Genomic DNA, 14,341 nt, shown 5'->3' on the forward strand with positions numbered 1-14,341 from the left:
GAACTAAAAAAATGTTAAGGTCCGTATCAAGGGGTAGTTGGGCAAGGAAGGGATTCAGGGAATATTTTCAGGTTAACTGTTTACTGAATTTTGTATCAGCTTGAATGATCAGAATTGCGATTTTCCTCTGCTCCTGCATGCCCGCATTTTTGGCATGAGGGTGGTGTTGGCAGGAAGAGCAATGATATAGCCAATGAAGCTTGCTTTAGGAATTTCTATAAGTACCATGGACTGAGACTTCTAGCAGAAGGTAAACAAGGGCTGTAAAGAGAAGACAGCGTGAGCAACAGTTGTGGCTCCTATGGGTTACTGTGAGTGGAAATAAGAGCTGTAATGTATGGGATTTCTAGCGGTTCTTTGCATAGTTTGCATCTGCTGATTAGAAAGAGGTTAAATGTGCATGGTTCTCTCCCTGATTGTGTGTCTGTACTTCCCAAATCAAATCATAACAAGCCATGACTCATCGCATTTCCTCTGGATTAAAATGTACAATGCACTTGATTGTCTATGTAAACTGTCTCAATGTGGTTACCTTTGATTAAAGAGAGTGTGAATCAGATAATCTCTTCCTCAGAGTGGTGTACTAAAACAAGATTGCAATACCTAGCGGCCAAGTACAGCAGTGATTTAACAGAAAAGGCAATTTATAAAGAAGAGCAAGACCTGCCAGTAGTTCAATTGAACCCACCAATCATCCCTAATAAATTAATAATTTACCCACTGAGCTACCTTACTCAAAATACAAATCTGTGACCTATACTATGTTCCTGAATGCCTCTGCGTGATTGTGCTCGTAAATACTGCTACCTCGTCGCCTGCAGGCGCAGTGTAGTTTAAATGCTTACATAAGTCATTTGGAGAAGTGTGGCTCACTGGTTAGAGGAGGCAGACCTGGAAGCAGAGGTCAGCCCGGGACCAGGGTTCAATTCCCGGCTTGGCGGGGTCTTAAGTCCTAAAATGTCCATGGACTCGACAATTCTCGCTCCGGTGCCTACTCAATTCACGGGTTCACACTCTGCGACTCTGGGCAATAGCTTGCTTAATCTCCACAACGGCCCCTCGCGGTGGGATGCCTGGCTTTCACCTTGCGGATACCCTGCCGGGGTTATCTCACAGGGGAATACCAGGACGGGTTCCCTAAGCAAGCACTTAGAAACCGCTTGGTGATTTGCGCTATATAAATTCCTGTACATTTACATGTGTGAAACAAGTAATCCAGGGTCCCCTTTCTAAACACATACACTTAAGAAGTGTTAACATATATATGGTAGGCCCAAATCATCCCCCCACACTTTTGTGTTGCTTTCCCATTCCGCTTGTTACAACTATCCCCCAATAACCAGAGATTCTCAACATGAACACAATTGACATTTCCCCTGCTCTCCACCTCTTGAGGCCAGCAAAGCTGTTATGTCCTTCTAGTACTCTGAAAAACACGAACAAGTGAAAATGCCTGCGTACATCGCTTTTTGTCAGTGACTGTGCTGCAAAACTAAAAATGATACCTCTTAATGTGTTTTGTAAAATCAAATATCTCCAGCAAGTTTTTCATGCAGCAAAATGCATAAACAGTAATTCCTGCTCATTTTCAGAAGTTTGGAAAACACCCACTGTAATGCACACAAAAAAAATATACACGACCACTGCAGACCTTATTTTTGATTCGTAGGACATCTCCGTGGACCAGTTTGTCTTTGTATATTGGGTATTATATAGAGCAATGTTCGCTAATTCTTTATGGATCTCAGTAAAAAAGGGGGAAAAAGCAGTGTTTACCCGTTAGGCTTCCAGGTCAGTGAGCATTTAAGTATATGTGTTGACCTTCCTTTTAGATAACAGGTTACCACGTGCCTCAAAAAGATAACTTATGAACCTGGCAAGTTTAAGATAGCAAAGCTATTTACTGATGGAATGAAGGAATAATATGGTGCCTAGTTCCACATTAGTAACTGACCAAAGGTGATTTGTGCAAGCTATTTTACTAGAACACCGTATGCACTCAACCGCTAATACTTTTGGGACTCTTTTAAAGATATTTACAGAATATTCCTGTACCTCAATATCCGGCCTGTTTGATGGGATCGGGTCTTGCATGTGTTCCAACAGAATCCATACATTACGACTAATCTCTGGTTCCACCTCCGGGTCCACCACATATTCAATTGCTGCCTGAAGTGTGGCGCCTAATGAATACACATGGGCCTGCAGAAAAAAAGACAACAAATATTGGCATTTCTAACAATGTACTATAACAACACAAGGATACAACATCTCCCTGCTGCCCTTTCTGGGCAAGGTGATGGAACGCCATGTTACCGCGGCTCTGAGCACCCACATTGAGGCTAATGGGGGGCTGGCTTCTCGTCAGGCAGGATTCCGCCCCAGGCACTCAACAGAATCGGTCGTAGTCGCCGTCCTAGACAACCTCAGAAAGGGCATGGATGACAACAACCACCAGGCACTGGTCCTCCTCGATCTTTCCGCCGCCTTTGACACGGTGGACCATACCATCCTACTCACCCGTGTCAAGGCGGCTGGCATCGGGGGATCAGCCCTTGTCTGGCTCTCCTCCTTTCTGAGGGACCGCACCCAGGCGGTCCGTCTAGGCGACTTCACCTCCACTCCCCTCCCTGTCACTTGCGGTGTTCCCCAGGGTTCCTCCCTCTCCCCCCTTCTCTTCAATCTCTATATCTTCCCTCTCATCTTTGCTCTCCAGCAGCTGGAGGTCACCGTCTTCAACTACGCGGATGACCTCCAGCTCATCTTTGATCTGTCCCCCTCTTCTCTCTCGGTCTCCAATTTCCAGTCTACTATGACATTCATCAGGGACTGGATGAATCACAACCACCTTAAACTGAACCCTGATAAAACTGAGCTGGTTCTCACTGGTGGTTCGTCCAGTCCCTGGAACTCTCTTTTCTGGCCCCCCTCTCTCGGCCCTGCACCCTCCCCCTCCACCACTGTCAAAACACTGGGTGTAAAAATGAACAATCAGCTCACTCTTCACTCACACATCAGCTTCGTGGTTTCCTCCTGTTTCCTCACTCTTCGAACCATCCGCTCTGTCTCCCGCTTCTTCACCCCTCAGGCCCTCAAGACCATCATGGCCGCCCTGGTAATCTCGCGTTTGGACTACGCCAACGCTCTTTTCCATGGCATCCCTGCCTATAGTTTGCGTAGACTCCAAGCCATCCAGAACCAGGCGGCCAGACTGATATTTGGCCTCCCACGTTATCACCACTCCACCCCCCTCCTAAAGAAACTCCACTGGCTCCCCGTGAAACAACGTTCCCTCTTCAAAATCGGGTGCATGGTTTTCCAGGCCCGTCAGGGCACTGCCCCTGCTTTCATCACTTCACTTATCAAACCCTACGTCCCTGCAAGAAACCTCCGGTCCTCCTCCAAGTCCCTTCTCCTGATCCCCCGTTTCTCGCGCAAAAAATGGGGTGGATCCAATTTCTCTACTCTGGCCCCTTCCTTTTGGAACTCTCTCCCTGATAACCTCCGTTCCGCAACTCAGTACCTTTCTTTCCGTGGAGACTTGAAAACTTTCCTATTTAGCCAGGCTTTCCCCGCCTAAATTTTCTCCCCGGTCTTCCCTCCCCTCAGCCACTGAACCTTCAGCGCCAAGAAACCGCAAGGTGTATGCTGCGCTTTACAAGCATTTTAAATTAGAAATTAGAAGGACAAATCATGAGCATTCTAGCCACGGGAAACTCCGATGAACGATATCTTTAATTAGATAGTAGAAACTCGGCTCTTTCCAGTGAGACACATTTCCATCCCTGTATCCGTTCTCTCATCCTCTACACTGAAAAACACAACAGAGCTCTTATAAATTGCTGCGGGAAATCGGCATTGATAAATCAGCGCCTGAAATTACTGACATCTGTGGGTTCAGTAATTCCAAGAGGCAGAATTAGGAGATTAGTACAAGCTTTCCCCGGAGGAATGAGAAATTGACAAGAATATTGGTGATTATATATCCATTTCTTCATATAATTCTGACAGTCTTGGCACGTGTCCAAACACTCTTGAAAAACGTCTAATGAATTTCCCCAGGGTGCTGTATTCCTGCATTTTATGTGAGCCCGAATCGAGCTGAAACCTCAGCGTCTGTCCATGTCACTAATAGAGCAAAACTTGTAATGAGGGGTAAGGTGTTATATCCTAGTCCTAAAATGCCAGGTAATGTGGAAACAGCAGCCTGAATAAAAACAAGGTCCAGAAATGTTTGAGTATGGAAATTGGGGCGGTATAAAGTGCACTCTTAATTATTTCACTACCCAAACATTAATTCGCCGGTAGCTCTAAGAATCTCGTACATGGCCAAGTTCTTCACGAGATAGAGGTCCATCAGCAGGTTGATCAAGGGGAACATTTCCATGAACAATTTATTTAGGAGTACTATGCCGAGGGGAAAATGTCTCAGACCCCATACAATCTGCAACATTTGGAGCTGATTATTAGTGGCCCACCACTTTATATGACATATGATGTCCAAATGGCATGGGACTTAATGAGACGAAGTTATAATACGAGGCATATTTATATTGTTAGATGTATTAATATAATTACAACTGTTATTATTGATAACCAACATATCAAAATCATTATCATCAATGTGTACCTTACTACATATCAGCCAATGATAGCAACTGTATGAAACTCATGTGTAAAACTATGTCATTGACGCGCTTATCATGTTCTCCACCTGGCTGTATTGCACAGGCTGGTTGGAGAACATGCACAGGCTCACACTCCCACCTGAGCACCAAACCACAGCTCTCAGACCAATCACAACACTGCTGTCATGCTGATGACAGCAGTGTTGTAATTGGCTAGAGGAGCTTGTGTGCTTCTGTGCGTCATGGACAGAAGGATGGAGGAGAGACGGCGGCCAGTGTTCACAAGTTAAGTCTTCCTTTTCTTTTCTATTTTTGTAACCTTCCACCCCCACCGTTCCCTAGCAGCTGCAACCGCAGACACACAGCGATATAAAGAGAATTTACTCGTATTACAGGCAGGCATGCAATGGCTGGAGGAGCGCTTGATATTAACCGCATGCGCGCTAGCGGTTTTCCCGCTGCGCGCTGCATTTTAAAAAAACCTGCGTTACGTGACGAGCTCAGCTCGTCATCCGCGTAGCGCAGGTTACGCCCATGACGAGCTGAGCTCGTCATCCGCCCCGAAGGGGTTAAAGACAGAGTGCCCCATTTCCAGGCCAACCACAACATGAGTCAGACACGTAAGGGCATGAAGTTTCTAGCATAATGCCGAATGATTCCATCAGCTGGCAGCACCCTCTACTTGGCCCTTGTAACATCATTTAATCCCAGGACATATTTGGATTTCCAACACTAACTGTTGTCTACAACTCTAAGGATGGTTCAAGTTCTCATGAACAAGAATGCCAGTCAGATTCTTGTATGCTGAGCACCATGATTCAGGGCAGAGGATTTCATTTACCATAGCAAGACATTCTGGATACTTCAGACTCACTATGCTCCAGTTAAACCAAATGGACTTATTGGATTTTGTTTTTGTTTTGTTTTTAAAGGATGAAAGAACTGATACAACGTGTTTGGCCTACATGGAGATATTCATAAAAGAGAGATGGGACCACTTGGCACTGGCAGAGCACAGCATTAGATGAGCAGGAGTTTGAGCACTAAGAGTACTCTGCCCTGTGTGTTTCGGAGTCAGACAGGACAGAAAAGCAGCTCAATGCAGGGGAGAATAGATAACTGGTAGCGACATTCTGCACTGGCTCGAAGAAGGCTGGCAGAGCAGCATGAGGATCTCGCCTCCGTAGATGAACATGTAGCTGGCCAATATCACGGATTGCATTGACAAATCCAAATCTGCCCAGGGGCAAGGGAACATCAAGGATGGAGAAATCCACAGTTATTCACACATGGACCTGGGAAACACGAGAGTTTTGCACAGTTGACTGACAAATGATGGATCATTATTGTTGACAGAGAACTAGAGCAACTCAGCCATAAGCACTCAGACTCTGGTTCTTAAGGAATACAGCACTTTCAAGCTTCACATGCGCATCTGTGACTAATGTGTTTTGTCCAGGATTATTCTTTGTACTCTGGGATTTGTAGTCATGCTTTTATAATGGGCAAAACAGGACTACAGATCTCAGAATAGAAAGAAACAGTCTTGGGCTGGATGAGGTAGTAATATATGGTCTGGGAATCCTTAGCGCTCTAGGAATGGGAGATGTGCTAACTTGAAGAGCATGGGGTCATGGAGCTCTCACATTTCCCAGTGCCATACGCAAGTGCTCATCCAGTCCAGCTATTTTCTTTGCATTCTGGGACTGGTAATCCTGACTTTATAATTGGACCAATAGGACTACAAATCCCAGGATGCAAAGACAAAAGCATGAACTGGATGAACTACTCATACATAGTGTACCCCCTGGCCAGTATTTTACTGACCTGGCCGGGACCTTTATACCAAGACAGCTAAAAAATCAGGAAAGTCATCAAAATCATGTATTTTATACCCTTTGAAATATGAACGTCATGCAACAAATAAAAGATGGAACACATCAAAAGTATTGTAGATTAGCATGATCTATTATTAAATTATTGTAAGGCAAAGAGAGACAGAACTGCTATGTTAAAAAAGAATATAGCAGATTTCACATAAAATGTAATTACACCACAAGCTCACCACATGTGTGTAGTGTAGGAAAAATCAACAATGATCTGAGTGTGCTTTTTTTTCTTCTTGGGGCCTGCCTTTCTTGGTGTGGCAGTGTTGCAACCTCCTTCCCCCTCTCCCCTTCACACCAACAAATTGGGAAGTGTTGGGCAGCAAGACCGTCCCCTCAGAAATAAAAATAATAATGATCCATCATAATAACTGCAGCAGATGCTGTATTGCAGACTTGGCCTCCTGCCCCTTTGGACCCCCGTGCCATTGCACCACTAGTAGCTCCTCCTCTAACGATTGATCAACAAAATGGAAAACGTCCCGCCAGACTTAGAAGATTCATTTTTAGTAACACTTATGCGGTGTATCAAATGTGAACTTGAAACCTTTGTGTGAGTACATCTCTCCGAAAGAGACCATCACCTCTTTTCTAAAAGGTATTCCTAGGAAACATACTGATGGAGCGAGGTTTCGCACGTAATGAGACTTGCTTGTATTCAGTCTTCTCAACATAACGTTAATGTACTAATCAACATGTTTTGTCCTATTAATATTGCATTACATGACATCTAGGTGAAGCTTGCATATGTGCTTTCACTAACGATAATCCACTTGCATTAATATGGCCGCTGCTAAGCGGGATTTCTTGCTGCACATGCTTCTGTCACACTCACGTGACATGACATACTTTCTGCTTTGGAAGGAATCTATTGCTTCTGCACACTAGAACTAAGATGGCTGCTCTGTGTTACAGCATGCATGAAGCTTGCACTGCTGCTTTTGCTAAGCTGTTCGCTCTGCTAATCTCTAACGCAATAGTTAAATATAAAGTTATGGGAATAGAGTAGAGATAAGTGGTATACAGTGCATTCATTTATTCTTTGTTCTAAAACTGTTTCTTTTCTGCTTTACTATCAGCTCGTGTTTGGGCCTGAAATTTATCTGTGACTCCATTTTGAAACCCACACCACGCATGTGCAAAGTTTGCAAGAAAACTCAAGCTGTGGCATGGGAAAATAAATTGATGGGCTGGAACGCCAACATTAATATTCATTCTAAAAGTTTCATTTTGGTATGGTATGATGACCTCTCCTCATCCTTTTGTCCAATCAAAATTGGGAATCCTTACACTTGCAACATTGAGGGGTGGTACACTGACCTGGAAAATAGTATAACTAGGGTAGGCTTAGTTAGTTAATTTGTCCGACTTGTCCGAATAGCTGACCTGTCACTGACCCATCGTACTCAATAGGTGATCGGGAGCAGAGGTGCTGGCGGAGCCCTGTGTCAGAAGGTTCGAAACCCAGATCGGGGTTTGAGAGCTGAAGTGCTGGCGAAGCACTTTGTCGAAAAGATCGATAACTCTTACCGGGTTCTGGCTGTTAGCTGCAGAGAGGGAGTAAAGCAGGCGTTGCAACTTTAACTGCGGGTGCCGGTCTTAGCCTGTGGTGGTCCTGTCCTGATCCAATTTGGATTTACCTGTCCTGATTCTGATCTGCACCTGCTTGCCTTTATGGTGCCTGCACTTTCGGGGTTCTGTCCTTTAAACTGACCCGTGGCCAGGGTTAGTTCTTCACGCCATATTAGGTAAATATTCTATGCGGATATGTCATTGTATTGTTTCCTTCTCTCTTCCCAGCCTAATGTCAATCGCGTAATGTTTGCTTTATAAAAACTCTGCATATTTTCATTCTAATCATTATTTTCTTGATTGAAAGATTTCTGATGTTTAATATTTGGATTAAGACATTTAAGAAATTTAGATAAAGAGTTTAAATCTTTCCCGGGTTTGTGGTTATTACATGAGTGCAACTGTTATTACTCTACCTATTATTCTAAACTCCTTTGATCCCTTAGGACTTTAGGTACCGATGACGAGGATTGGTAAGTCAATGGTATAGGTCCTAATTGACATTCATAAATCACTGATTAGAGTAAGTGCACAGGTTACCTGATTAAACTCACAATAAGTTGTGTTGTTTTATGGGCCCAGGTGAGTATGGTAAACTGAGTCGGGTGACCTGTGCGCTCTATCATACCATCCAACAAAGATAGCTATTTTACTATATTTATTTATACATTTTTACTTTCTAAAGACAGCTATCCCTGATTGGGTCCTGTGTCACTGTTTCATGGATTCAGACGATCTGAGACCTATTCAGGTTTCGTTTGCACTGCGGTTGTGTAATCAATTATATTTAATATAAATCTTAAAAGAGGCTTACATCCCGGCCTTGCTTTTCATTGGTTTGTGTGCTTGCAACTTATATTTCGTCTGTTTCTAAAGGCTGTAGCCTAATATTTCTTGTTGTTCCTCATGTACTTCTCTTATTGGTCTTCTCTGACCCATGTACTGTTTTCATCTGCTTTGCTGGAACTTTGTTTAAGCATGTCAGCCCCTCTATCTGCTTTGTGGGAAGCAAAATACTCCAATTGCAACCTACTCTATTTCTTCCTTTTGAGCAACGTATTCACCTGTGCCTCCAGGGCTGAAGCAGGGACCCACTCTAGCTAACTATTGCTTTGCTGTATTTCGCTTTGAACACCATTCTTGTGACTTCAGCGCAGTTTGCATGTCAATTGTCTACGAAAACGTGATTCAGGCCCGAGGTGTTTTGTTCAAACCTCTGCTTTAGGGCCACTTAACTAGTGAGAATGACAGCTCAGAGAAACCAGTGATTAACTTATTGTTAGTATCCTGTGTGAGGTAATACAGTGGTCTGGATTGTGGACCCAGAATACCATGTGAGGTAGGAATCGTTTAATTTTGAGAAACAACTGGGGTGCAAAATAAAGCACTGTCAAGCCAGCTGAAACCATGTTGTTTGCAATTTTTCTATGTTGTTTTTTCCCTAACTAGGGCACACAGAAAATGTGAGGATTGTGTGAGGAATGAAAGATCAGTGAGCACATTCATATTTTTGAGCCACTTATCTTGCTCTTCACCATCATCAACACCTTTCACATGTATAGCTTCAGATCTATCAGGAAAAAGCAACATCTGCCAAATGTCACTTGCTTCCCTCCACCCTCAAGCTACATAACATTTAATTCTCCTCATCCATCCCCACCATCATTACACAACAAACTTCTGCTATGATTCCAGTCCTTTTCTCTTCACAGTTTACCAGATTGCACAACGCCTCTACGACTTGCGAAGGGTCGCTGAACTTCATGATATTTTTACCACTCTTCTTCATCTGAACCTATTATCCAAGTTCTTTTCTTCACAATATATTTCTGCATTTTCTGTGTGTGCCCCTTATCTTCCATGGTACCTCTTCAACAATCCCCTGCACGCGTTTCGCTTATAGTTTACTTCATAATAAGGTCATCAGTTGACAAACAAGGTTCTGCTTCTCCACATTAAAGTAATCTGTGCAGAATGCCACTGCACCTATACGTGTTCTCATATTATTACAGCTCCAACATACCCTTCAAATATCAATGTCTAAATACATGCTAACACTAATATTTATAACATGCAGGCAATACTTTTAGGCACATTTGTTTCACTAGGGTATAGTGCATAAATGGGGTCCTTATACAAAACTTCACTACAGTGGCAAAGGTTATTTGGGGTAGGACTAAGGCTTTGTGGTCCGAGGTAGCTGGTAGGCAGCCCTTCGTGAGCCCTAGAAATCATGTCATAACATTTTTGGAAATCATCATCTCTTAAGAGATGTTGTGTACATTTTATGGACAGATGTAAGTATCAGGGACCCCCTGTTAAGGATCGACTCCTGGGTCAGGGAAACAAAAGTTTTTTGAAAAAGTATACGCCCAGGCAGACTTTAGCTACAAGAAGCTGGCTAATTCACAACACATATTGTGAACAACATATGATAAATAAACAAAGAATAAAACAACAAATAGTGCAATAGACTGATATGATATAAAAAATTATTTTTTAATTTTGATGTTTTAAAAAAAGGTTAGTAAATATCACTTTGTGTATTGGATATATACAATAGAGCATTTGATACATTAATTATGAGTGACAATTCCATGATACATTGTTAAAACCAGGAAAGAAAGCGTAATAAAAAATTGTTCTTTTTTTTTTTTTTTTTTTTTTTTTTTTTAAATATTTCTCCAAATATTGGTAAACTTGGGCTGTGTCAACGCGTTTCGACAAATCTTGTGTCTTCATCAGGACTTTAGAATGTGCAGCCACTTTTTTCTAAACAGACAAGTTTACCAATATTTGGAGAAATATTAAAAAAAAAAAAAAAAGAACAATTTTTAATTTTGAAAAATTACTTTTTCAAAAAACATTTCATGGACAGAGCCACTACTTCAGTAGGTCAGTAGCAACACAAAGAGTTTCTATGTATATGTTACAGTCAAAGTGTGAAATCCCGGTATTGTATAGAATGCCTAGGTAATGTATAGAATGCCTGATGGTTTTCGGCAAACTATGAAATATAAGTATTTTGTGAAACTGTTACATACTTTTCCTAGGCATTTTATACAATTCCTAGGCATTATACAGAATGACCAGTACCATTTACGCAAAGTGTTAAAAGGCCACAAGATGAGATTCCTAGGCATTCGGCAAAGTGTTAAATCCCGGTATTGTATAGAATGACTAGGTAATGTATAGAATGCCTGATGGTTTCAAGGCAAGCTAGGAAATATGTTTTTTGTGAAAATGTTACATACTTTTCCTAGGCATTCTATACAATTCCTAGGCACTATACAGATTGACCAGTACCATTTACGTAAAGTGTTAAAAGGGCACAAGATGAGAAGCCTTTATTAATTAATACGCATTTGAAACTGAAAGAACAAAACTACGAAATAAAGCACAGGATTTTCTTACCGGAAAACAATGAAAGCAGAACTGAGATTGAAGTACTTGTTACACTAAGAAAGGCCGGAGTAACACGTGGAATTGTACTCACTTTTATACTTCACACAAAAACACCTTATATTTTGGCACTTTGATCTTTTACATACATTTCACGACTTAAAGAAGAATGCAAACAGAATATTGTTACAGGTAAAACACAAAGCAGAACTGGCATGACCTACAGAATGCGAACAGAATATTCTTACCGGCAAAACACAAAGCAGAACTAGCATGACCTACTTGTTGCAGCACAAAAACACCTTCTAGTTTGGTACTTTGATCTTGCACATACATTTCACAACTTAAAGAAGAATGTGAACAGAATATTGTTACCGGTAAAACACAAAGCAGAACTGGCATGACCTACTTGTTGCAGCACAAAAACACCTTCTATTTTGGCACTTTGATCTTGTACATACATTTCACAACTGAAAGAAGAATGCAAACAGAATAGTGTTACCGGTGAAACACAAAGCAGAACTGGCATGACCTACTTGTTGCAGCAGGGAAGGCTAGAGTGACATTTTGAATTGTGCTTTCTTTGCCTCTTGCTTGCTGATAACTTGTGCTGTCTCTGGGATTAGGTGTATTATATACTTTGCTGGCAGACAATCCGGCAAAGTATTCAATGCCTAGGCAATGTATAAAATATCAATCATTTCATGCTTTGACGTTCGATTTTCAGGCATTCTATACATTACCTAGCCATTCTATAGAATGCCGGATTTCACACATTGCCGGGCGGGAATAAAATGACAGGATTAGGAGTATTATATACTTTGCCGGCAGACAATCCGGCAAAGTATACAATGCCTAGGCAATGTATAAAATATCAATAATTTCATACTTTGACGTTCGATTTTCAGGCATTTTCAGGCAGTCTATACATTACCTAGGCATTCTATAGAATGCGGGATTTCACACTTTGACTGTAACATATACACTTAATGGGTCATTACAAACTATCCTCAGCAGGGTTCCCATACACTAATGTGACAGTACCGAACCTTCTCAGCAGGGGCATGCCTATGGGGGTCTTTTATTAAGGACTCTTCCAAAAAGCAATGTAGGGCAGACACATGTTCAAATCTGGAGAGATTTTAAAGTCCATTTCAAAGGAGGACTCAAGCGTTGCCACTCAATAACGGTTTGAATAAATGAAAGCGTTTAGAAAGGCCGTTAGGCCAGAACAATAATAAAAACTTGAAATGCATTCAGTATTGTTTCCTGAATCTCATGATCCTGCTTTCTGCATTTCATTCTCTGACATTGCCCTTGTATGGGCTTTCTTTATTTCTCCTCTCTCAAACATTACGAATCTTCCTTATGCGCCATCGCCCCAATAACTCCTGTCTTATTCATTAAGAATCATTCTCCCCCTTTGCCTCACTCCTGAGAGCTCTCTTGTCTTCCATAAACTCTCCCTCTCCTGTCCCTCCTTTCTCTCACTAGGGGCCCAATGTAGGTCGCCAAATACCGATCGGTAACGGCCGATTTCGGCCGTTACCGACCGGTATTTGGGATTGGAGATGTAGGTGGCCTAAATTGTACCGATTCAGTAAATTTACCGATTCGGTAAAATACCGAATCGGTAAAGTTACTGAATCGGTAAATCAAGATGTAGGTGGCACTTTAAACAGTGCCACAGGCCATTACCGATTCATAATTTACCATCAAATAATATTTGGTGTACATGCACATCTGTGCATGTACACCGGTGCCATGTAGCACACATACATGCCCTAAGGGCATGTATGTGTGTCACATTACACACCAGCCAGAATCGGGGGTGCAACAGGGTGTCAAAGTGACACCCTGTCCCCCTTGTAAATTCGGTAATTTTACCGTAAAGGTATTTACCGATTCGGTAATTGCCATTGATTCCAATGGGCCTCAAGGCCCATGGGAATCAATGGCGATTAACGAATCTGTAAATACCGATTTGGTAATTACCGATTTTTACCGATTTGTTAATTGAGTCGGTAAAAATACCTACATCCCGATTGCCAGTTCTTAAATACAGAATCGGTATGATTCGGTATTTAAGAATCGGTAATCTGGGATTACCTACATCGGGCCCTAGGTCTTTCTACTCCACTTTTTATATTTATTTCTCATGGTCACTGGAAGGGTATTTACAGATTTCTTGGGGTTTTCCATGTGGTCAAGAACAAAGCCTGTGCCAATTTAATCACTCTCTTTTTTAAAACAATGTTATATCAGGATGATCCCAACTCACTAATTACTGCCCCTCGCAAGCAAAGTAAATCAATCCTTTTATTTAATTAATAGATAATCCGCTGCATTGCTTCGGTTGGTCTCACACGTCTGATGTATTTAGTGGTTTAAAAGACACATGGACTGCTTCATATTGACCAAACCATGAAATCTATTCATCACATGCTACCACCATATAACAAACCTTTTTATTGTACAGAATGTCACTTTTCTGTCAATATCACTAGAGGTGTGCGTGCTGTAAATCCAATACTATTCTTCCCTCCAGTAATCAATAAAGGTGCCATAATATGCAGTTTGATGTTACTGTCGATCCAATAGCTGTGCTATATGTAAGGGGCATATCACATTAACAAAGCACTCCGTCAATGCCACAGCACACTGAAATGTCAAAGAATTATCAGAGTGTGTGCTGGTGAGCAGGCACATGCGCAGCTGGTTATCCTTAAGTTGCAGCACTGACGTGTGCCGTATTGTTGCATCTGCCTGCCTCCCGTCCAGTCCAGCTGTAAGCGCTGGTCTGCTGTGCTCTATTTGTACACAGTAAAATGCATGGCTTTATTGGATTGACGT

The 14,341-nt window shown here is 42.1% G+C and overlaps 1 protein-coding gene across 1 annotated transcript in view; it reads right to left on the reverse strand.

The window, feature by feature from the left end:
* Positions 1-14,341, reverse strand: part of KNDC1 (kinase non-catalytic C-lobe domain containing 1) — a 654,634-nt gene that overhangs the window by 396,346 nt on the left and 243,947 nt on the right. Inside the window, exon 4 of the mRNA XM_078640463.1 lies at positions 2,056-2,202. Within this exon, the coding sequence (XP_078496589.1) occupies positions 2,056-2,202 (147 nt within the window). The remainder of the gene's footprint in view (positions 1-2,055; positions 2,203-14,341) is intronic.

This window comes from Lissotriton helveticus, chromosome 5_1 (assembly GCF_964261635.1).
Source record: "Lissotriton helveticus chromosome 5_1, aLisHel1.1, whole genome shotgun sequence".
NCBI lineage: Eukaryota > Metazoa > Chordata > Amphibia > Caudata > Salamandridae > Lissotriton > Lissotriton helveticus.